Genomic DNA, 24382 nt, shown 5'->3' with positions numbered 1-24382 from the left:
CATTCTCCAATCCACTGGCATACATCCACACCCAATAGTCGCCTGAAATATAATCAGTAGAGCCTCCTTTATTTCTTCCCTCATTTCTATTGGGGTCTTTGTGTACATACCATCAAGCCCAGGAACTCTGCCCTCCTTTAGCCTCATAATACTTTGCTTCTATCTGTCCTCATATCTCATTTCTCACCGATTCAGGATTTGTGGTCTCCCCAACAATCTTTTTGCAAACAACGAAGCAAATGTTTGTCAAGTATCCCCGACAATTTCCACCTGTCTTCCACTGATATTTCACTGTTATCTCCCACAGGGGCCCCAGCTCAGTAATTTTGTGGCTATTTTTTCATACTCCCTTTTCGCTTCCCTTGTGTCTTTCTGAACCTTCCTTGTTATTTACTCATATTCCTTTTTACTTTGATCATTTTAACTATACCTTTAAGCCCCACATCCCCATCTCTTTCGTTAAAATTTGTATCTACCCGCTTCATCTGCAGCATTCTGAAACTTGAAGAGGTCTATTTTTTTTAATGGTGCATATTTACTCCATACTTTGCAATCTCATTTTTTTATATATATATATAAATGTATCCCATTGTTAATTAAATGCCTGCGCACTACCACTAAATTCACACTTTAATCAGACTCCCATCAGGAGTTACTCTCAATTTTTCACAATTGTTCTTTTTCAAATCAGTTCCCACCTTGCCATTATTAGCAGTTTGATTGTGACCATCTGTGACACTCCTCTTCTGGTATATTGGTCAACATTACATTGCCCAGTGCAGCGCACTTGGAGCCTTTCACCCAAGGAATGGGCAGCGCAGTGCACCCAGGTTTAAACCCAGTCAGCATTAAAGGGATGAACATCTTTTCTCTGCTGGCCTCGATGTCTGTATGCGGCTATCCACAAACAAGAACACAAACTGACAGCGCAACCTTCACTATAATTTGGTACTAAATGGCAGCAATACTACGATATTGTCAGGAATCTTACATCCCCATGTTTCTCTTGGCTCTCTAATTATTTTGCTTTCCTTTAACTTAATGAATTACTTAGTCCTTCCTTCTGCCTCACTCTCTTCTTCCAGGTTATCATAATACTGCTCCTTGCATTGGTATTTCACAACATTGGCCCTCACTACCATTTAACATTTGATTTAATTGCATGAATTGCAACTGCAATCTCGTTGACATAAAATGTTATCACACAGAAACAGGTCATCCAGCCCAACAGCGCTGCACCAATTCTCCCCAGATGAGCCATGCAGTCTAATCCTACTCTCCTTGTTTCCCATAAGCAAAAATATTATTTTCAACTGTTCAAGAATTAATTATACTTCTAAAGGGGGGAAAAGCTGGGTGATGTGAAATAGCAGAGGGATTTGGGAACTCAGTTTCGCAAGGCATCACCTCAAGCGAATAAGATCGTAGAACAGCTAATGGACTACTGGGCTCAGTGTCAAGAAGTATAGAATATAGAACGTCAAGATGTAATGGTGAATATGTAAAACCTGAGTGAGACTGCAGTTGGAACACAGAGTGCAATTTAGGCTCCATTTTGTAAGATGCTGAAGCAATGGTGCAGTACAGTGCAGATTCATGAAGGAATTGCCTGATATGTGAAAATATAAATTGAAAGACGGACTAGAAAGACCAGGGCTGTTTTCATGAGAACACAGGAGATTAGCGGATGATTTGACAGCTCTATTTAAAATTATAAAGTGATGAGGCAGGGTAGATAGAAGTAAACTATTTTTAGAGATTACAAAGCATAGAATAAGACGGACATAGATATAAAACTAGTGCAATCAATCTAGGACAGAAAGCAGGAGAAACTTTATTTCCCACAAGAGGGTTGTGAGACTACAAAGTCCTCCTTAGTAATAGCCAGGGGCTTGTGCCAAAATTGGGAGAGCTGCCCACAGACTAGTCAAGCAACAGCCTGACATAGTTAGACTCATGGAATCATACCTTACAGGTAATGTCCCAGACACCACCATTACCATCCTGGGTATGTACGGTCTCACCGGCAGAACAGACCCAACAGGGGTGGTGGCACAGTGGTATACAGTCGGGGATATGGGGGGGGGCGGAGTTGCCCCAGAGTCCTTAACATTGACCCCAGGCCCCATGAAGTCTCATTACGTCAAGTCAAACATGGGCAAGAAAACCTCCTGCTAACTACCACCTATGCCCCCAGCCCTCAGCTGATGAATCAGTGCTCCTCCATGTTGAACACCACTTGGAGGAAGCACTGAGGATGGGCAAGGGCACAGAATATACTCTGGGTGGGGGACTTCAAAGTCCATCACCAAGAGTGGCTCAGTAGCACCACTACTGACCGAGCTGGTCGAGTCCTAAAGGCCATAGCTGCTAGCCTGGGTTTGCAGTAGGTGGTCAGGGAACCAACTAGAGGGCAAACCTACTTGACATCGTTCTCACCAACCTGCTTGTCACAGATGCATCTGTCCATGACAGTATTGGTGGAAATGATCCATTGTCCTCGTGGATACCAAGTCTCGTCTTTACATTGAGGGTACCCTCCATCACAATGTGTGGCACTGCCGTCATTCTAAATGGGATAGATTTCAAACAGATCTAGAAACTCAAAACTGGGCATCCATGAGGCGCTGTGGGCCATCAGCAGCAGCACAACTGTATTCAACCACAATCTGTAACCTTATGGCTCACTCTACCATTACCATCAAAGGATCAACCCTGGTTCAATGAAGAGTGCAGGAGGGCATACCAGGAGCAGCACCAGGCGTACCTAAAAAATGAGGCATCAACCTGGTGAAGGTAGGACTACTTGCATGCCAAACAGCAAAAGGAGCATGTAATAGACAAAGTTAAGTGGTCCACAACCAACGGATCAGATCTAAGCTCTGCAGTCCTGCCACATCCAGTTGTGAATGGTGGTGGACAATTAAACAACTAACTGGAGGATGAGGTTCCACAAATATCCCCATCCTCAGTGATTGAGGAGCCTGGCCAATTACCACCTTATCAGTCTACCTCAATCATCAGCAAAGTGATGGAAGGGGTCGTCAATAATGTTATCAACTGGCACTTGCTCAGCAATAACCTGCTCAGTGATACTCAGTTTGGGTTCTGCATTCAGCTCCTGACCTCAGTACAGCCTTTGTCCAAAAATGGACAAAAGAGCTGAATTCAAGAGGCGAGGTGAGAGTGATTGTCCTTAACATCGCTGCAGGAGTTCCTCAGGGTGGTATCATTGGCCCAACCATCTTCAGCTGCTTCATCAATAACCTTCCCTCCCTCATAAGGTCAGAAGTGGGGATGTTCGTTGATGATTGCACAATGTTCAGCACCATTCACACCTCCTCAGATACTGAAGCAGTCCATGTCCATATACAACAAGAGCTGGACAACATTCCGGCTTGGGTTGATAAGTGACAAGTGGCATTCGCACCACCCAAGTGCCAGGCAATGACCATCTCCAACAAGAGATAATCTAATCACCTCCCCTTGACGTTCAATGGCATTACCACCAGTATCAATATCCTGGGGGTTACCACTGACCAAAAACTGAACTGGAACAGCCATATAAATACAGAGGCTACAGGAATCCTGCGGTGAGTAACTCACCTCCTAATTCTCAAAGCCTGTCCACCATCCATGAGACACAAGTCAGGAGTATGATGGAGTACTTTCCACTTGCTTGGATGAGTGCAGCTCCAACGACACTCTAGAAGCTCGACAACATCCAGGACAAAGCAGCCCACTTGACTGGCACCCCAACCATCACCTTAAACATTCACTCCCTCCACCAACGCACAGTGGTAGCAGTGTGTACCATCTACAAGATGCCCTGCAACAACTCACCAAGCCTCCTTTGACAGCACCTTCCAAACTCCAGTGACCGCCCCCTATGATCTAGAAGGACAGGGTCAGCTGATACTTGGAAACACCACCACCTGGAAGTTCCCCTCCAAGCCAATCACCATCCTGACTCGAAATATATCACCATTCCTTCACTGTCGCTGGGTCAAAATCCTGGAAGTCCCTCTCTAACAGCTCTGTGGGTGTACCTACATCATGTGGACTGCAGCAGTTTGGGAAGGCGGCACTCCACCACCTTCGGGGGGCAGTTAGGGATGGGCAATAAATGCTGGCCTAGCCAGTGATGTCCACGTCCCGTAAACAAATAAATAAATGAAAAAATCACTACCAAAAATAGCGATTGTAACAATCGTTGTAAATGCTTAGGCAATTTTTTTGAAGTAAAGGGGGAAGTATGGGAACGACATGGGGACCTGAGATTGGAACTATTGATCTTCTGGAGGGTAAACTTATACACAAACTGGGTGGACTAAACAGCTTTTTTCAGGCAGCAATTTCTATGTAATTATATGTAGTTTGGAATAGAGTTAACTCCAAAATGTTGAACAAGATTTTTCTGCTCACATTAATAGACAAAATAAGTAGAAGATGCTTTAAACGTCTACATTTTAGAAATCTAAACTTTCTTTCCTATTCACATTTTTCTATCTTTCCTCATCAGATTTTCCTGTTTATTCAGCATCACCTAGTGGTGAAAACCCAGAATGAATCTTGAAATTCAAACAGTCAATGCCATGAAACGTTTCATCAAATTCTCAAAATTTGCCCTTATGTTCTGGCTGCATTCATTAAGTAGTCATGACTTACTATTTAATTGGGTTGTTTAGTGGTACAGAACTTGAGTATTGCTGGAAAAAAAGACGAGTTGAAGCTTTTCACCTTTCACTCAGCAGGACGTCTCACAAGAATACGAATGTGAGGGGAAAACCAACAACTTACAATGGATGTGAAGGGAGTGTTGATTGGTTGGCAAGTGGCGTTGCCATGGAGAATGCACCAGTGATGGTGACTGACAGTTAACTGCCAAGCATGGTTTGAAATTTAAACCAGGCAGCTTGACCCAGTTTGGTGAAGGCACTGCCCTGAGGAATGTGTCAGCGAATGGCTGTCACTTACTTTGTTTAGCTGAAACAGGTCTAATATATGTACATGTTCTTGCTGTGTGCAAAGAAGAGAGCCCTGTGTATCAACATATGTAGCTTTCAGCGCACACAAATGCACCACACTGCGGGCCCATTTGATAATCTTAAATTGGCTGTCAGCGTAATTCTTAGCACCCTGAGGATTATTTAGCACCCTGGGGATTATTTAGCACCCTGGGGATTATTTAGCACCCTGAGGATTATTTAGCACCCTGGGGATTATTTAGCACACTGAGGATTATTTAGCACACTGAGGATTATTTAGCACACTGAGGATTATTTCGCACATTGAGGATTATTTCGCACATTGAGGATTATTTGGCAAATGTTGTCCAATCGCCTATCACACAAATGAGTAAAGTGATACACGAACTTCAGTGCCAGTTTGATGCTAGGTATGTAGGCCGCACGTCCCAAAGTCTGGCAGATCGTATCAAATAGCATGTCCCAGCTACTATTCACAATTGACCATACCCAACCAGCCCGGGCTTACAAGACTCAAAACACAGTGTCCAACGTTAGATGTGATTCCGCAGTTAGACAACATTTGCTCAACATTCCTCAATGTGCTCAGAATTACGCTGACAACCAAATTAAGATTGTCAGTCAGGCTCGCTGTGTGGCACATTTGTGTGTACTGGAAGCTACATATATTAATACACGGGGCTCTGTTGTTTGCAGACAGAAAGAACATGTACACACATTGCACCTGTTTCAGCTAAAAAAAGTGACAGCCATTAGCTGACTCATTCCTCAGGGCAACGCCTTGAGCCAAACAAACAATGCTTGGCAGTTAACTATTAGTCTCCATCGCTGGTGCATTCTCCATGGCAACACCACTTGCCAACCAATCAGCACTCTCTTCGCATACTGTATAAATTGTATACCTTATATTGGTATTCTTGCAAGGTGTCCTGATGAGTGCAAGGCGAAAAGCTTAGACAGGTCTCTTTTTTCAGCAATATTTCATTGCGATGTGTAACTCGATACAGGGGAGAATTTTCCACCTGTCGGACGGGCTGGGCGGGAGCGCAGCCGATCGCCACCTGCAATCGCTCAGCGCTACCTGTGCGGGTGGAGGGGGGGTGGTGAGGGAGAGTTGGGGCCTGCGCTCTTTCACGCGTGCAACAGTGTCACATGAGCTGGGGCGCGTCTATGAATTTTAATAAAATTTTTGTTAAAAGTTATAAACCCTTCACGAAATCTCATCCCGTCTGTGGATGAGGTTCCATGAAAAATGCGAAGGCCGCCTGGGCTCTCCGCCTGCCCCCCCCGCCGCCAGCCTTAAGGTTGGACGGGCAGCCTGGCAACTACTTTAATTAGCTGATAAATGGCCTTACTAGGCCTTTGACAGTTCAGCAGGCGCGCAGCTGACTCCGGTGTGCGCTGGCCGAGCCGAAGACCGGAATGCCGCGTGGTGACGTCGGGATGCACGTCCAACGTCACAGCGCAACATTATATGCGCCGACCGGAAGATTCTGCCCATAATGTTACGTGCATTCAGGCTTACTTTATAGGAACATCACCTGCTGCTGTGGCTTTATTTTCGATGTTCCTCATGTTATTACTAGCAACATCAATGATTTCGATGTACGTCAACCGATGTATGTCAGCTTGGCCCCGTGGAAAAGTTCTCCCTTTCAAATCAAAAGGTTATGGGTTCCTTTTCCTCATTCTGAGGCTTAAGCGCATAATCTAGGTTGGCATTTCACTGCAGTGCTGACATAAGTGCTGTTTGGCTGGAGGAGCCAATTTTTGGATGAAACATCAAACTGAGTCTCATCTTCCTGTGGAGGTGGACGTGAACGATGCCATGACGCTATGCAAAGAAACACAGCCAAGTTCTCTCAATACCCAAGCCAACATTTATCCCTCAATCAACAACGCATAAAACAGATTAACTGGTCATTTATCTCACCGCTGTTTGGCTGTCACATTGACCGGCGAATGTGAAAGGCAACCTTTCAAATACAATTCATTGCCTGTGAAGCACTTTTGTTCATCCTGAGGGCATAAAAGGTGCTATATAAATGTTCTTTTTCCATAACTCCCCAAAAGGTCAGGACATAAGGGATGCCCATTGAAGGAAGATGCATACTGAATACCAGCGATTGGTATGAACCAAAGTTACATTCATTAAAGGAAACATGTAAAGCCATCAGCAAAGCATTGTTGCAGCAGAGAGCTCACTGCTTAATGAAGCCATTTATATGTTAACACCTCTCCTCATTCATCATCTCTTTTCAAACGTTAGGAGGTCTACCTGGAGACTACATCAAAACGACTTCTATCCCAAAACTACACTTCTCCCTCTTTCCCCCATGGGATGACAAAAGCTCCAGTTGCAGGATGAAACATTAGGAATAATTTAATCCAATCTGTAATTTCCTGATAGTATAGAATATAGATAGTGGGTGCAGATCTTGAACCGTTATAAATTACCAGAGATTTACCCAATGAATAAGCTCAAAAATGTAACACAGCCATAAGCAATGATGTACCAGGTTCAGCTTTTAGAAAAATATTTGTGCTCTTTGTCTTCATGTTTATCAGTACACATCTGGAGCCAATTCCCTGAAATTTGGCACAAAAATAACATGTAATCTTAAATATTGGTCTGAAAGGAAAGCATCACATTCAAATACATTGGCCCCTTATAATTCGCCAGTTAAACCATCTGTTGGATTAAATCTATTGAATAAAGTACAATATCCAGAATTTGTCCTTGAAGCAAATCGTATATCTTTGACTAGGCATATTATAGTAAGAATACAAAATTCATTGAGAAATTGAAACATTCATTGAAGTAAATTATTTCATTACTGTCAGTACCTCATTCAAAAAGGACAAGGAATAATTATCAATATTTCAAAAGAACCACACTGGTTATTTGCGAAAGAATAGTAGTAGCTTGGACCAACTATACAAAATAAATTGAACTATACCAACTACAGAAGAAAGTGAGAAATATTCACTGTATACTTCTGACTGAAAGTTCAATCAACTAAGGAGAAACCTAAATGCTGATAGAGAAGTTTACGTTATTAGGTTATCAAAACAAAATTAGGAGAACCCAAGAATCCAATACACACGAGACAACAAAAGATGAAAGCCACCATCTCACACTTTAATTAAATGTTAAAATATCACATCAGCCGGAGAAATAAAGCCGGCAGTGTATTAGCAGACAGAACCACTGCTCACCAGTGTAATTGATTAACAATGATATAATGGTGTTTGTCTACCTGTGTATTCAGTTTCAGGGGTGGTTTGGTGACCCAACACTCTCACTGTAGAGCAGAAGTCTCAGGAGCCAAATCTCAGTAGCACTGGGTATGAGGTTACAGAGACATGGAATTACTGCAAGAGAGTGCTGCAGTCTCGAACCATCGATACAGTTCTGGCACGCGAGAGCATGTGAAGGTTGGGGTGGCTAGGGTAAGTGTCCTTGGATTTGGAGGATTGACGATGCTAGAGAATGGAACTAATGGGGGAACCTGAGATCAAATAGCATTTTCATTGGGGTGAAACATAATTTAAGTACCATCCATGAATTTTCATCCTGGAGAAATAGCTCAGAAGTTTTACAACAGTGCCTTCTCAGGATTGAGCTGTAAAGTCTGTGTTAATGACTTCATTCCCTTAGCAACTATAGTTGCCAACTTTTATGTTGCCAATAAATGTTCAATAAATGATTTCCCAGCGCAGCCCTAGAGATCCTCTTTAGAAAACCCACCCCACCTAGAAAAAAATGACCCTTGAAGTTGTTTACTGCACAATTATCACTACAAACAACTTTAAACTGGTTCCACTTCCAGGTTTATTTGGACAAGATTATTTTTCATGATTCCAATTCCACAGTTACACTGGGATTGCACATTTTGAACTTCTTTTTGAAGTTCCCCCTCCACCTTTTATGAGAGTAGCACTGTCTAAAACAATGCTCAACGTGGAATGAAATAAAAAAATATATTTTATATATAAGTGGTAGCACAGAACGTGATATTGCTGAAAAAAGAGACATGCTGTCAAAGCTTTTCATCTTGCACTCGTCTGGACAGAAACAAGAACACCAAATTTCAAAGGGAGCAACAATTTATACTGCATGAGAAAAGGGTGCTGATTGGTCAAGGCGTTGCCATGGTGAATGCACCAGGGAACTATTGTCCCCCATGCTTTTATTTAATTCAAAAATGGTGCAATGCCTGAACATGTTCCTTTTGCCTGTGGAGGGCAGGTCCCTGTGTATGAATATATGCAGCTTCTAGTAAGTCTAAGTGAGCTACATAGCAAGCCTGACTGATAATCTTAAATTGGTTGTAAGTGTAATTCTTAGCATGCTTGTGATTATTCATCGAGTCCAATTGCAGAATCATATATATGTTCTATGTTTTGCAAGGGCAAGCAAGTTGAGTACAGTCAGTACTCTGCCTACTGCGAACAGCCAAAAGGACGTGCGCCAATGGGTTTTCTACTCCTGTCTACTATTGCAAGCCTAACTTCACTGGCCAATAAACACGTTAGGATTCCAACAGCTGCATGCACTAGAAGGGTGGCCTTATTGGCAACCGTATAAATAGGCCTCGAGCCATTTCCTCACTATGCAAGCTTGATGCTGAAATGGGGCACATTAAAGCTACTCTGCAGGATATAGCTACCCTGATCAGACCATTGCTTTCTGCATAATGTGCATACTCATGAATGGGCCCAAGGCTGCTGCCTTGGACCTTAAAAGTGCCCAGTCTACCTCAAATTACCCTGGAAGGGGAAGGTATTTCAAAAAATTTGAACAACAGGTGAAACTAGCTGTTTCACGCTGCCACTATGCAGTAGCAACACGAGTGGTATTTGCCACTAACAGGGTGCTGCCGTCAAGCTAAAAAGACCTTCTGCTTATCATACAAATGAGTAATGTGGTATATGAATTTCAGTGCTGGTGCAATGCCAGGTGAGTAGGTTGTATGTCCCAATGACTGGTGGATCGTATCAAACAGCAGGTCCCTTTGGCTGTTCCCAATAGGTGGAGTACTGACCATGAAGAAGCTTCAACATATATATAAACACACACGCCATGTAAAGCTGATCCATTGAGACTGATCAGCCCTCACTCAGAGAGCAGATATGAAAGATTTGTTGCCAATAAAAGCACAATGTTTTCAAAAGGAAACTGGCCAAGGCCCTGGTCTAAACCACACCCTGCCCCAGGCTAGGTTTCAGGCCAGTGCAATCTGTGACATAGAGGGCTGTGGCTGGGCCATGCAGATGTTCTACCTCAAACAGGACCTGACTTAAACTAGAGGTGAATATCCGGTGTATTCAGCTCCCAGCCCACTTTCCAGCCAGCTACCATTTGCCTGAAATACACAGTCACAGGTCAATATTCATCTAACTCCTCTGAGGAAGGCAGAATGGAAATTCAATGAACATTAATTTATGTCAAGCGATTTGAGAGACCATGCTACCAAATATTTGCCATGAAAAACTGCAAGGATTTCAGATTGTTTTTAAATGTCTTTTTAATGATTTGATCAATCAAAGTTAAGTAAATATCAGCTGCTATGAGCACAAGGCACCAAGAAGAGTTTTACAGAGTAGTATAAGCTCTGCATTATTCATTGTGCTTGACCTTAAAACAGAAGCAATTGGGCACCAAGTTAAAATCGTATGGGAAACTGGTTGATAGAAATGAAAGATGCTTGGAACTTGTGGTGAGCAGAAATGCAATGACATTTGCTGGATGTGCGAGAGAAGCTGTTCCAGGGTGTGGTATTTCACGAGGTGACCAACAATACAACATTGCCAACAAGGAGTTGGCGTCAAGTTTTGACCGAGATGATGACAGCAAAATTCCAACGTGCTCACTACTGACTCAAAACCTGAAAACTTGCGCCCATTCATGAGTATGCACATTATGCAGAAAGCAATGGTCTGATCAGGGAAGCTATTATCCTACCGGATAGCTTTAATGCGCCCCGTTTCAGCATCAAGCTTGCATAGTGAGAAAGTGGCTCGAGGCCTATTTATACGGTTGCCAATAAGGCCACCCTTCTAGTGCATGCAGCTGTTGGAATCCTAACGTGTTTATTGGCCAGTGAAGTTAGGCTTGCAATAGTAGTGACTCAAAACCTGAAAATGGTCTGCCAAGGAGTGCAGAAATTGTAGATTGTAAACTCTAATTAATGTCATGCAAGTTATTTCACAAGATTATTACACACAATGATGGATATTTAGTTCATCTTAGATTATTGAACATATCTAACATTCAGAAAGACCCATTAGATCAGGCTTGTCCAGCCAGTAAGACAGTCTCTGATTGGAGGAGCAGCGAACATGAGCTGCGGTGAATGCGCTGAGGGCTGCAGGGCCTAGTTGCAGCGGGATCAGGGAGGAGACAGTGCCATGGTGAGTATGTGGAAGCGAGAGGGTAAGTGTGTGCATGTGCAGGAGTGTGGGAGTGAGTGAGTGTGTATGTGGCAGATGGAGTGAGTGTGTGTGAGAGAGAGAGAGAGAGAGAGACAGACAGAGAGAGAGAGAGAGAGTGTGAGAGAGTGAGAGTGTCTGCCTTACTCCCAGTCTCAGGTTTCTCACTCGCTCGTTCACCACCAGACACTAACACACACACACACACACACACACACACTCACTCGGTGAGCATCCTGAACTGGGAGTTAGCCTGACAGACACACACTGACCCTCTCATACTCTGGTCATTTTGTATTAATTACTCTTTTTTAACTTAACAATTTATTGCAATGTCATTGCTATGTTTCTGCTCAGCAATTATTTCTTTCTTAATACTTCAACTTTTTTTTTAGAAATTCAGTATATTGTTGAGCCAAACCTTACTTTTCTGAAAATTGCTCGAATGAGAAAAAAATGCAAATGTTCCCCCCCCACCGCCACCCCCCCCGCCCCAGTGTGCAAGGACAAACTTACATTAGGCAAACCTGAGATATGACTCTTTCATTTATGTGGCCACACACAGAACTTGATAATTAAATACTCTGAAAGGCCTATTTCAATGACACCATTAGTTTTTTTTTAGGGCTCACCTCAATATCTCCTTCATGTTCTATACCAAAGGCCACTCTTACAAAGAAGGCCTACGAATTCAATTCTCATTTTGCACACAGAATATCAGTTTTGTGTGGGGGTCAAACAATATTTCTTTGTTTTGTTATTTTTAACCCTTACAAGATATGACACAGTCCCACAAAGTGGAATAAAAAGCAGTTCGTCAATCAGGGTTTAGCCTGGAAATGAGAGAAGCAGCTGATGAAAATTGAGTGAATGAAGCAGTTTCCACTATTTTCCTTTTTAGACAAACATTAACCTTGGGTGCAGAAACAATAAATGTGCAATCCTTCATCAACTCTAATGATAATACTAAACTTAAACCTGGATCTGTATGAAAAATACCTGGCCCATGGTAAAGACCATGACGCATCACTTCTACAGATGCTCAACAGCCTAAAGCTTGCCCCAAATTTTTTTGTGTGCCTTAAATTCACATGCAACAAATGGTACAAGAAGAATTGGCGCTTTCTGGAGCACGCTGCTTTTGATATACAATCTCACAGCCTTTTCAAAGCTGAAAATTGAACTACAAAAAATAAAGGCATTTCCCATAGTTGAACCAACGTTTCCAAATGAACATGATTATTTCCTCAGCTCCGTCCAGTGTGAGATGCTACCAAGCACTTTACCTTAATTGGCACATCTCAGGGCAAAACATGCAGACTTTGTGAAATGATTTCTACTTGAGTTTGCATTCAAAATATATTCTGGATCAGAATAACGTCTTTGAACTGATATTGGGCAAACCATGCAGTAATGTGCATCTTCTCATTTATGGCCAAAGCCAATTTGCACTAACCGCTGCATCGACATTAATGGCCTTAACAATTTAAAATGCATTGAAAATTCTATTCCTCATGAGTACCCATAGAAACGTTTAAATAATTCCTGAAATTGACCAAGAAAACAAATAATAGTATAAAAGCTTTAAAATTGCCTTGTATTATGATGCCCTTTACCCTGCAAAATAAAAACAGGTGCTGATCCAAACGAATTTTCAAACACATAAGTGAGACATGCTCCAACTGAGTTCCGCCAATTTGCAATTAAAATTTGCTATAATCTGGGTACTATTATGCACCTAGCTTAATTTTTCCTCTCTTGCTCATCTAAGCTCCAAACATGCCATGTCACTTGTCTCTGCTTCTCGCTGCATCCCCCTGGGAAAAAAAAACAGGACTCAGCATGGATTCAATAATTAGGGGCCGTATTTAACTCCTACTGGGGATACTACTTACAGGGTAACGCAACTCATCATGCTTGGAGTCCAAGAAATCATTTGACAAACTGCACATCGATGATTAATAGCTGAGATTATGGGCCATGGAAGATAGAAAAATATTTCGAAACACAAAACAAAGGGTCATTAACGAGACAGGGTGGTGGTGGGTGCAGTGTCAGGAGTATTAGAGTCATCAAAATTCCCACATTTGTAAACGACAAGAAAATGGAAGCCAAGGAACAATGTAGTTCAGTGGAATCTGAACTTCCTACATAACTATTGAATAGATGGCGCATGTGATTAAATGTAGCTTAAGTATGAATCATGAAGGGAATGCAAAAGGGTATAGCATTTTCAATTGAACAGTAATTCAGCATGTTGATCGCAGGAACAATCCGGTGCTACAGTAAACTGATTTATATAAAACTGTTACCATGATGCGTAAGTACAATTGAAAAGGCAAATAGGGGATGAAGACACCATGTGGGCCCAGAGTGTGCATCTTTCCTGCAAAGAATAACTTGGATATCCAGAGATGCAAGTAATTACTTACACATCAAAACATGCTCTTACAAACGATGTGCATTCTATCACTCACCCAGGAGGAGTGCTCCTTCATCTGGTGCTGGTTGCTATGGGAGCCACTAGCATAACCCCGCCAAAAGCAAGTCTGACAAAGTTGGTAGTTGTGGCATTGCTGGCAACGGTAACGGAAACCCATCATACTCTCGCTGCGACAGTACGAGCACTCCACCGGATGGAACACTGGGAAAATAGGAATAAATAGGAAAATAAATTACGCCAAATGGAAAAACTGAAGTATTTGATGCACTTCGGAATGTTCCCCCCCGCCCAATTGCTTCACCGTATTAGACTTTTCAAGGAGCACTGATTCACGTTGTGGTCACTATTATGGCCTCAACTTAGAAACATAATTGCTGGTGTTTTACGGTATATTTGAATACATATTGCCTCGGGTTGAAACTGCGTGATAACATTGTTTAATTATATTCAGGACTGTGCACTAAAACAAGCCACAATATCGTGATGAGTGTTTAATTGAAAGCCTGTGTGCAGAGTCAGATTTCCAAAGCTTAATTTGCTTGCAGCAGTCGTTAAAATTTTGGAATAAGATTAAAGAAAATCATATTTTTCCATATGCTCCGAATTCAACCGTTTTATAACTTTTTTTTTTAAAAAGAATTCCAATTCTTCGAGATAAGGTTAAAGATAGTTGAAAAGATATGAGCGTTGGCTGGGGTATGCAAAGGATACTAAGCATTAGGAAAGCTAACCAGACCATACACTGTACTTCTGTGGAGGATGATGCCAAGTCACTCATATGTATGCAAAGATGGGAGAGGATTTCCTCACAGCTTTAACAGCTAACAGATGGCACGAAATGTGGTGGATACCACAACCCGTTTCTATTAAAGGATCAGTTGACTTAAGTTTGTGCAGCTAATATTTATTACGAGAAGATAAAAGCCGGATTCGGCCATTCGGCCTGTCCTGCCCTTCAGTAAGATCACGGGCAGCACGTTCCGGTTGGAGAGTGGGGAAGCAGGGACCCGCTTGCCGACGCGTAAAATAACGCGGGGTGATGTCGGGCGTGCATCCCGACGTCACCCCATGCCATTTAGGTTTTCAGTTCAGCGGGCGCCCACCAACCTGTCAACGGCCCATTAAGGCCATTAAAAAAGTAATTAAAATGATTCATGGACCTGCTCGTCCAACCTTAAGGTTGGTGGGGGGGCAGGCGAAGAGAAGAGCCCAGGCGGCCTTCTGAAAAAGCATGAAACCTCATCCGTCGGCGGGATGAGGTTTCGTGAGGGATTTAAAATGTTGGGAAAATTTTTAAGTAAAAGTAAATGGACGTGTCCCTGCTCATGTGACATGGTCACAAGAAGGGACGTCTCAGGAAAATATTTTCTTACCTTTCATAAATTTTTAAAACTTCAACCGATCTCCCTGAGGCAGCACTTTGCCCTAGGGGGGGTCTGTGGGCTCTTCCACGCGCATGCGCGAAAGGGCGCACAGACCTGCTCAGGGAATTCTCCCCCCCCCCACAACGCCCGCCCGCACAGGGAGCGCACAGCTTCCGGGCAGGCCTTAATTGGCCCTCCCACGTAAAATGGCGGTGCGCCCCCAAGCAGGGACGCCGATCGGGAACCTACCCACTCGCACCTGCTCCCACACAACCCCGCCCCCACAACGGGGGGGAAATGCTGCCCCATATTCCTCCTCCCTTATAACCATCTCCACTGAATGTGGGCAAAGGTAATTTCCCCCTCCCCCCACCCACCCACCATTAGTCTGTTTGTCACATATTCAGAAGTCCAGAATCCTTCTTTTTACACCTCTTTATATATCTTTTTTGAAAATATTGTAACCTTTGCTTCTTGAGGAGAGAGAACTTCGTAATGTCAGCATTTACTTGTCTCACTTGGGCCTACTGGTAGCAATCATATTTTCAGCCACCTAGGCTTCATGCTTTGGAATTTCCTCACTAACCTCCTTTGCTTCTCCACCCTCCTCTCCTCCTTTAAAATTGTCCTTCAGAACCACTTCTTTGACCAAGCTCTGGCCATCCTATTACTAAAGCTATTGCTAAAGATGTTATATAGCAGGGCACTTAGAAAAATTCAAAGCAATCAGCCAGAGTCAACATGGTTTTGTAAAGAGGGAAACATGTTTAGCCAATTTATTGGAGTTCTTTGAAGGAGTCACATATGCTGTGGATAAAGGGGAACCGCTGGATGTACTATACTTAGATTTCCAGAAGGAATTTGATAAAGTGCCACATCAAAGGTTATTGCAGAAAATAAAAGCTCATGGTGTAAGGATAACATATTGGCATGGATAGAAGATTGGTTGGCTAACAGGAAGCAGAAGGTTGACATAAATGGTTCTTTTTCTGGTTGGCAGGATGTGACGAGTGGTGTGCCACAGGGATCAGTGCTGGGACCTCAACTTTTTACAATTTATTTAGGTGACTTGGATGAAGGGACCAAAGGAATGGTGGCTAAATTTGCGGATGACACAAAAATAAGTAGGAAAGTAAATTGTGAAGAGGACGTAAAGGAGGCTACAAAGTGACATAGATAGGTTAAGAGAGTGGGCAAAGATTTGGAAAATGGAGTATAATGTGGGCAAATGTGAAATCGTTCATTTTGGCAGGAAGAATAAAAAAGAAGCTTATTACCTAAATGGTGAGAGATTGCAGAGCTCTGAGATTCAGAGGGATCTGGGTGTCCTAGTGCATGAATCACAAAAGGTTAGTATGCAGGTACAGCAGGTAATTAGGAAAGCTAATAGAATGTTATCGTTTATTGTAAGGGGAATTGAATACAAAAGTAGGGAGGTTATGCTTCAGTTGCACAGGGCAATGGTGAGACCACATCTGGAGTATTGTGTACAGTACTGGTCTCCTTATTTAAAGAAAGATGTAAATGCATTAGAAGCAGTTCAGAGAAGGTTTACTAGACGAATATCTAGAATGGGTGGGTTGTCTTATGAGGAAAGGTTAGGCTTGTGTCCACTGCAATTTAGAAGAGTAAGAGGCAATTTAATTGAAACCTTTAAGATTCTGAAGGGTCTTGACAGGGTGGATGTAGAGAGAACGTTTCCTCTTGTGGGAGAATCTACAACTAGGGGTCACTGTTTAAAAATAAGGGATCGCTCATTTAAGACAGAGATGAGGAGAAATTTTTTTTCTCAGAGGGTTGAGAGTTTTTGGAACTCTCTTCCTCAAAAGGCGGTGGAAGCAGAGTCTTTGAATATTTTTAAGGCAGAGCTGGATAGATTCTTGATTAACAAGGGGGTGAAAGGTTATCGGGGGTGGGCAGGAATGTGGGGTTGTAGATACATTCAGATCAGCCATGATCTTATTGAACGGCAGAGCAAGCTCAAGGGGCCGAGTGGCCTACTCCTGCTCCTAATTCCTATGTTCATATGTATGTTCATCCTTCCTAATATTTCCTCCTTTGACTCCAAGTTCATTTTTAGATTAGGAAGTGCTTTAGAATGTTTTTTCAGTGTTAAAGATGCTTTATGAAATCAAATTATTGCTGCCCTAATAAATGACAACTGCTTTTTCAGATTTTATCCATATTTGATTCCGACAAGTAAAATCCATGAGGCTGGAAGATGAGCAGTTCCATGTTGGGCTCGACTGCATTGTTTGTGCCGTCTAAACAAGCGGCAGCGTGTGGATGTTATGAATTGCAAATCATTTGCAGAATTTATTTTCGTTTGGAAATTTACAATTAGTTTGGTTAAAAAGTAATTCTCTTTTTAATTTTTTTTTCCCTTCATGAACATTTTAGCTTAACAATGCCATACGCTTTTAACTAGATTCTATTTTTTAACCTCTGTGCAATGTTTTCCCCCCATTAGTCTGTTTGTCTGTAACAATATATCTCAAAAACTAATCGACAAATTTCCACAGATAGGATATGTTCCAAGGAAGGGCCGATTAGTTTTTGTTGAAGATGCAGATCAAATCCAGATCCTGGAATGTTTATAAATTTCCATGAATATTGGGAGACAGGACAAATTGACTTTTTTTAAAAAAAGTATGTTATGGATTGATTTATTTAGAATGTTATTGATAGTTTTAGAATGCTGTGGATTGTCTCAGCCGCTGTGGTGCAATCTGTCACAGCTGTCAAAACGTGAGCAGAGTTTTCAGAGCAGGTTGTTGGATGTAGATCGGCAAAGGCTTCTCAACGAGATGAAAGTTCTTGATAAAAATATTTCTTTTTCTAGCTTTGCAGATACAGCATCAATAAGGAAGGGTTGCGTTAACACGGCATGGTGGAGGTATGAGCTCTACTGAGTGCCCACTTCACTTGTGAGATTATGAATTTCTTTCCAGAACGAGTTCACACTGAGGATGAGTCAGGGGCAAGCCTTCCATCCATCACCTGACTCATTTCCCTGGGTCAAGGATTATAGAAGGTGCAGGGCAGGTACCTCCATAACTCAGATGGAGCCTGTTTCTGTTTCGAGACAAAATGCATTAAAGTGTTGGAGTACCAGAATTAGGAGGGCTGCAGCCATTCCCCCCAAAACAAAATGTGCTCAATTTGTTTCTGGACAAGGCATGAACTATTTTGATTAGGTTCTGGGGCAGACGAGAAGGAGGAGTGCCCACGACCAGGCCTTCCCCCTCAATTGTAGCCATTAGCAGGCTTCCCACAACTGCCCCAGCAAAAATATATCTGCCCCTCTTTTATCAGCAGCAGTTCAGGAGAGAGGCAGGAAAATCCCTAAGGCAGCATTGCTCAATGCAATTTACATGCAGTAGGGCAGTCAAAGAGCAGTCAAATCCATTCTGGTCACTACAATATTTTTCAGCCACAAATGACTAACTATATGCTAGAGATTTTAATGCCCACTGAAGGTTTGGAGTTGACCCCAAGGACATTTTTTTTTGATTGAGCAATTGACATTTTCCCCAGCAATACCTTCCAGTTATTTGCAAAGCTTATAATAATATTAATATGCTCAAGGCTGAGATCCAAGAGCTGAAAAAATACATTAAGAAAACAGAACAAAAGGACAAACAAAAATCACCCTTGGGTGCTAAGACATGGCCATAAAATGCGTTTCATTGTGTTAAGGTAACTAGGATTGCTTTCGTGTGCACAGCATATATTTTTGTCTATTCGTGCTCTGACATTACGAAGTATTTTATTATTTAGTCATTTTTACACATTGGTCAGCACTGGTTAAGTTGAGATAAGGCAGAGCCTAATGTTCATTGCAAATCATTTCTAAATATATTAATACTGCTATTTAACACACAATATTTCAAACTTACCATTTTCCACATTGGCAAGTCTGTGCATAAGTGGTAACCAGACCAGGCACTGTGGAGGGGGGTCTGCCATCATTGTATCCAAAAACATATTTAAGGTAATTTTTTTCTGAAAATTAAGAATATGACTGTTTAGTTCTAGATAATTTGACATGCAGTACAGGAAAAGTGTAATTTACTACGAAAGATAGCTTGCAACCTATCTATTACCACGTATATTTATGTACAAGACTGGAAATATATGGCCCTATTGCAGTTAAAAGCGGGCGATGTTGTCATCTTATATTGGTTATGTCCTTTCTCAGGGTTCCTGCCCAAAACAATGACTCCATTCCATTCTTCCAGTAACAATGAAGGAGCAATTTTCCCACCTGACTTCAATTCTGTTTCTAAGTTTTTTTTAAGATAGGCAAGCCACACTTTTCACATGCAAACATTTGGTTTGAATTTTTTTAAACATCTGTAGTTAACAGGTCCTTTTGAAGTGAACAGTTATTTAGAATTAATTAAATCCGATAACTATTACATAGGGGCATCGTTAGCCCGTGCTGTTCAAATCAGTGCATTATATTTCGGCTTTAACAGACAGTTTAGCTCCAAATTTCCTTCGGGTTACAGGTGTATGCCTATTATTATTAGTCAGTTAGGACACAATGGTACTTGGCCAAAATTGGGCAGCACCTTGATAAACTATGACCCAGGTCACATGGCATGGCCGTGTGAAGCCTTCATCTGCCGCACGTACGGCTCACGACATCAGAAAACCAAAGGATGTGATTTCCCGTGTTATGAATCTTCAGCTCAAGTCTCCTGTTTACCCAGCAACTTAGAAGTTAGGGTAAGTTCAGTATGCAGGTCAACCAAGGGACAGAACTGGGGACTGCTGAGGTCCTAGCCAAAAAGGACCTGGGAAATAGGGGCAACTTTTTCTCCAGATAAGCTTTTTTTTCTAAAGAGCTTGGTCGGTTATTTATTTCTTTTTTTTTAAAAAAAATCACCGCCTGTACGCTTATCCCCAACCAGATTGTTCAATGTAACACAATAGGAAATGCTGGAAAATCGCAGGGAGCATCTAATGTTTCCAGGGATAAAATATCTCAAAACGCTAATAAATAAGAAACTTAACCGTTGTACATTACAGTTTTACATTTACAATTTCTACGCATTAATATTCACAAAACCACAGAGCATTTTTAGAGGATTTATCTGGTGCTTAACCAATTCCTTAGGTCAGAATATGAACCAATAGTCTAATGCGCACAGTAAGCCAAGCTCTCTCTCAGGCCAACAATAGTGGATGTATTGCCTGTCTGTAGCAGTCAGAAAAGTCTCCTGCCACCCAGAGAAAGACTTACCTTTATCTAGCATTTATCTAGCACCTGTCATGATCTCAGGCTGACTAAAAACCAATGAAGTATTTTCGCAAGTATAGTCACATTTGCAATATAGGGAATTATGGCAATGAGATAAAAGGCCAGATAATCTGTATTTTTTAAGGTGTTAATCGAAAAGTCTTGGTTGGAATACCAGGAAAACGCCCAGCAATTTTTTTGTTTTTAAACAAAGCTGTGGAATTTCTTTTTACACCCAGCTGAGAAAGCAGACTGAGGTCTTGGTTTAATATCTGAAAGAAGACACCACAGAGAGTGCCTCAGTGCTAAAATGATCTGTTCAAATCTCAGGACTGATGGGGGGGTTGCGGAGGGGGGTGGTTGAGCCTACAACTTTCTGCCTCAGGGATAAAACCACTACCACTGAGTTAAGGCTAACACTGTCGCCCGAGTTTGAAGTCAGCGGTGAACAAAGGGCACTCACTGTTCATGACATTTACAGCTTCCCGGAGACTATGCATGGGCTTTTACACGGCAACTTAGGGTCAGTGGAGAGCTATTTTAGTGCAGCGCCTTCCATCGGTATATGTGAGCAGGACAAAGAGCAGGGGGTCTCCTCGTCCAGATTGAAGAACCTTCAATTAGATAGGCAGAGTTTAAACCAGAAAGTGTAAGCTACAATACTAAAATCATTGTAAAATCATGTACAGATCGTGAAATAAACAGGGGGGGGAAATAACAATATAAAAGCAAAATGCTGCAGATGCTGGAAATCTGAAATAAAAAAAACAGAAAATGCTGGAAAAACTCAGCAGCATCTTTAGAGAGAGAGATTAGACTTAACGTTTTCAGTCTGTATGACTCTTATACAGAGCTAAAGAGAATATTAGATGGAAATAAGAAGTGGATTAAGTGGAAGGCATCGTAAAAATAGATTTTTCTTAAATCTCCAACAAATGATTAAAATCTAAAGAAACGAGACTCCACAATTGCATTCTTCAAACTAAGTTATCAATGCCAGAGAGGTTTCTTGGTAGGAGTGAAGGCTTATCACACCATTAAAAATTCATCTACGTCTGGATGCTCAAGCCCTGGCCTGTTTAGGGGTAGCCGGGCTCTTCCAAGGTTTCAATATCGAGTTTCCCAGCAAGCCATGAGTGTGGTGAAGCCTGAAGAGCAGCAGTGCAAAAACGGACCTCAAATTTCTGATTTGCACATTCAACTGAGCCTGTGTGAATATTACATGTTTCTGTGCATCTTATTCCTGAATTAGCAGCGAGCATCTGATAGCCTCACCATTATTACTACCACAAAGTCCAGGATTATTTTACCATCAAACGAGCACTGTCAAAAGGAAGCATACCCACGTACAACAAATGTAACTCTTATTCTTTTTGTGCTTAAGCTACCAGCAGTGGCAAAATGCCAAGTTAAAAAAAGATACCTGCGCCACTTTATGGGTTTTTTTTCTGTGATGCATTTTGTACACTGTGCACCAAGAACTGCGCCGAAGAAATCCTAAGAATTTGAAGGCAGGACACATCTACAGGATAACCTGCTGAGGTAGCCAGCATTATGCTTCAAGATACAACAGCAAGCTACGCTCTAAACCATCACTAACTCCAGTAGCAATGTACAATAAAAACTGGATAGCAAAATTATGTGATTGTTAGCCCCTCCAGCAAGCATCAGTGGTGGACCTTTGATACTGGATTCAGGAGAAGGGAATCGCTATCATGAGGCGGAAACTAAATTTACCACCAAACATTAACATCCCCCTGACTTTCTGTCAGCTGAAAATCAAACCTGTTAATTTAAATCTCAAATACTCTCTGATGTAATTCGCTGGGTTTAAAAAAAAACAGAAAATCAAATCAGTTTTCAAGAGGCTAGGATTTAATGATTTTTGGCAGGATTTATTTACCAATCATAAACCTTTAGCTACTGTCAGCACATACCACTGACAACAATTGATTGATGGTTACTGTTGCAGACAATCCCATATTCTGGGCCCAACTATAACTTAATGGATATATATGGAAAAAGTCTCCTGTTTTACGATGCAATCAAAATCTTATTGATGTATGTTAACCCAATTATCACAAATCTTTCTGAATACTGTTTTTCAGTTTGACTATCGGGTACATTTCTGCAGCAGAACGCGAATGCACAGAAAATGTAAAACGGTAAAGCTATTTTAGTGCGTGTTACAATGATCCTCTTTGCTGAACGCCTGTTTTCGGCAACATCGCAATTCAACATCTGATAAGCAGATTAACTTCCTTAAATATGCAGTCTGCTTCCACAGAGTTATTTCAGCAGCATAATGCATTTCACGTCTGTGTTATCCAACGTTGGAGAGTTCGATATTCAAAGTACAAAGGGAAGGACTATTCCATTTCGCCAGGACTATCATCTTTCACTTTATCAGCACATATGACTCTATTTATGACAGAGTTTGAAGACCTGACAAGTCATAAGCGCAGTTCCTTTTATATTACGTTGTTGAATTAGAATCTAATTTACAGGAACAACAGAAAGGGTGAAGAGGACTCTCACTCGAGCACACATGTCTGCCACGCTGTGTTAACACAGCATTATTACAATTACTCAACTCTTCCACGAGGTTTTTCCCTGCCCGGTTGATGGTCTGTAACTCGAAAGCTGAAAAAAGAATTATTTTTATTAAGAGCTCATTGAGGAGGCTTCAGGCCAATTCAGCCTCCTTAGACAACCCCTCCAAACCCATGACCATCTAGAAGGACAGGGCAGAGACAGATGGGAATACCACCACCTGGAAGTTCCCCTCCAAGCCACTCACCATCCTGACTTGGAAACATATTGCCGTTCCTTCACTGTCACTGGGTCAAAATCCTGGAACTCCCTTCCTAACACCACTGTGGGTGTACCTACACCAGATGGACTGCAGCTGTTCAAGAAGGCAGCTCACCACCACCTTCTCAAGGGCAATTAGGGATGGGCAATAAATGCTGGCCTAACCAGCAATACCCAGGTCCCATGAACGAATCAAAAAAAAAATCACATGCAACAAACTGCTCTGAAAAATCTGCTCACATTTTGACAGTTCTGACAAATTGCACCACAGCAGCTGAGATAATCCACAACATTCTAAATGAAATAACCCACAGCGTTCTTTTTAAAAAGTCAATTCGCCCTATTTCCAATGTTAATGGATCTTATAAAAATTTCCAGGATCCAGATCCACATCTTCGCCAAAAACTAATCAGTTCTTCCTTGGGCCATAACCTACCTGTTTCATTGAAATCTGTCCATTATTTTTTTTTTAGGTATAGTGTTTACAGACATATAAACTAAGTGGCAGAGGTAAGAATTGCATCCAGTCAAACAGACATTGCACAGTTAAGCTGGAAATGTTCCTGAAGGGAAAAGCAATTAAAAAGAGAATTGCTTTTCCATCCAAAATGCTGCCAAACCAATTGTACGTTTCCAAAATGGAAATAGATTCTTCAAATAATTTGAGTAAATGCTAAAAACACTGTTCTAGTAATTTGTAACATCCGCACTCTGCCCCCTATTTAGTTACTGTCTAGCCCAACATGGAAACCGTTTATCTTCCAACCTCATGGATTTTACTCGCCAGAATCGAGTGTGGGAAAAAAAAACTGAAAAAGCAGTTGTCATTTATTAAGTAGAGCAGTAACTTGTATTCATACAGCATTTTAACACTGAAAAACATTCTAAAGCACTTCATAAACTAAAAAATGTACTTGGAGTCAAAGGAGGAGATATTAGGAGGGATGGCAGAGAGCGTGGCCAAATCAATGGTTCTGAAGGACAATTTCAGAGGAGAGGAAGGTGGAGAAGCAACGGAGGTTAGTGAGGAAATTCCAAAGCATGAAGCCTAGATGGCTGAAAATATGATTGGCACCTCTAGGGCCAGAGA

General features: G+C 41.8%; 1 protein-coding gene across 6 annotated transcripts in view; it reads right to left on the bottom strand.

Annotated features, from left to right (window-relative positions):
* The window catches only part of dtnba (dystrobrevin, beta a), a 461468-nt gene that overhangs the window by 289121 nt on the left and 147965 nt on the right, over positions 1–24382 (bottom strand). For all 6 annotated transcript variants that reach the window (XM_078541481.1, XM_078541476.1, XM_078541482.1 and 3 more), the window contains exons 7-8: positions 19130–19235; positions 13901–14067 (exon numbers count right to left, since the gene is read on the bottom strand). In XM_078541481.1, coding sequence (XP_078397607.1) covers positions 13901–14067; positions 19130–19235 — 273 coding nt within the window. The remainder of the gene's footprint in view (positions 1–13900; positions 14068–19129; positions 19236–24382) is intronic.

Source organism: Cetorhinus maximus, chromosome 5 (assembly GCF_964194155.1).
Source record: "Cetorhinus maximus chromosome 5, sCetMax3.hap1.1, whole genome shotgun sequence".
Taxonomy (NCBI): Eukaryota; Metazoa; Chordata; class Chondrichthyes; order Lamniformes; family Cetorhinidae; genus Cetorhinus; species Cetorhinus maximus.
This window is presented reverse-complemented; position numbering and strand designations above follow the sequence as displayed.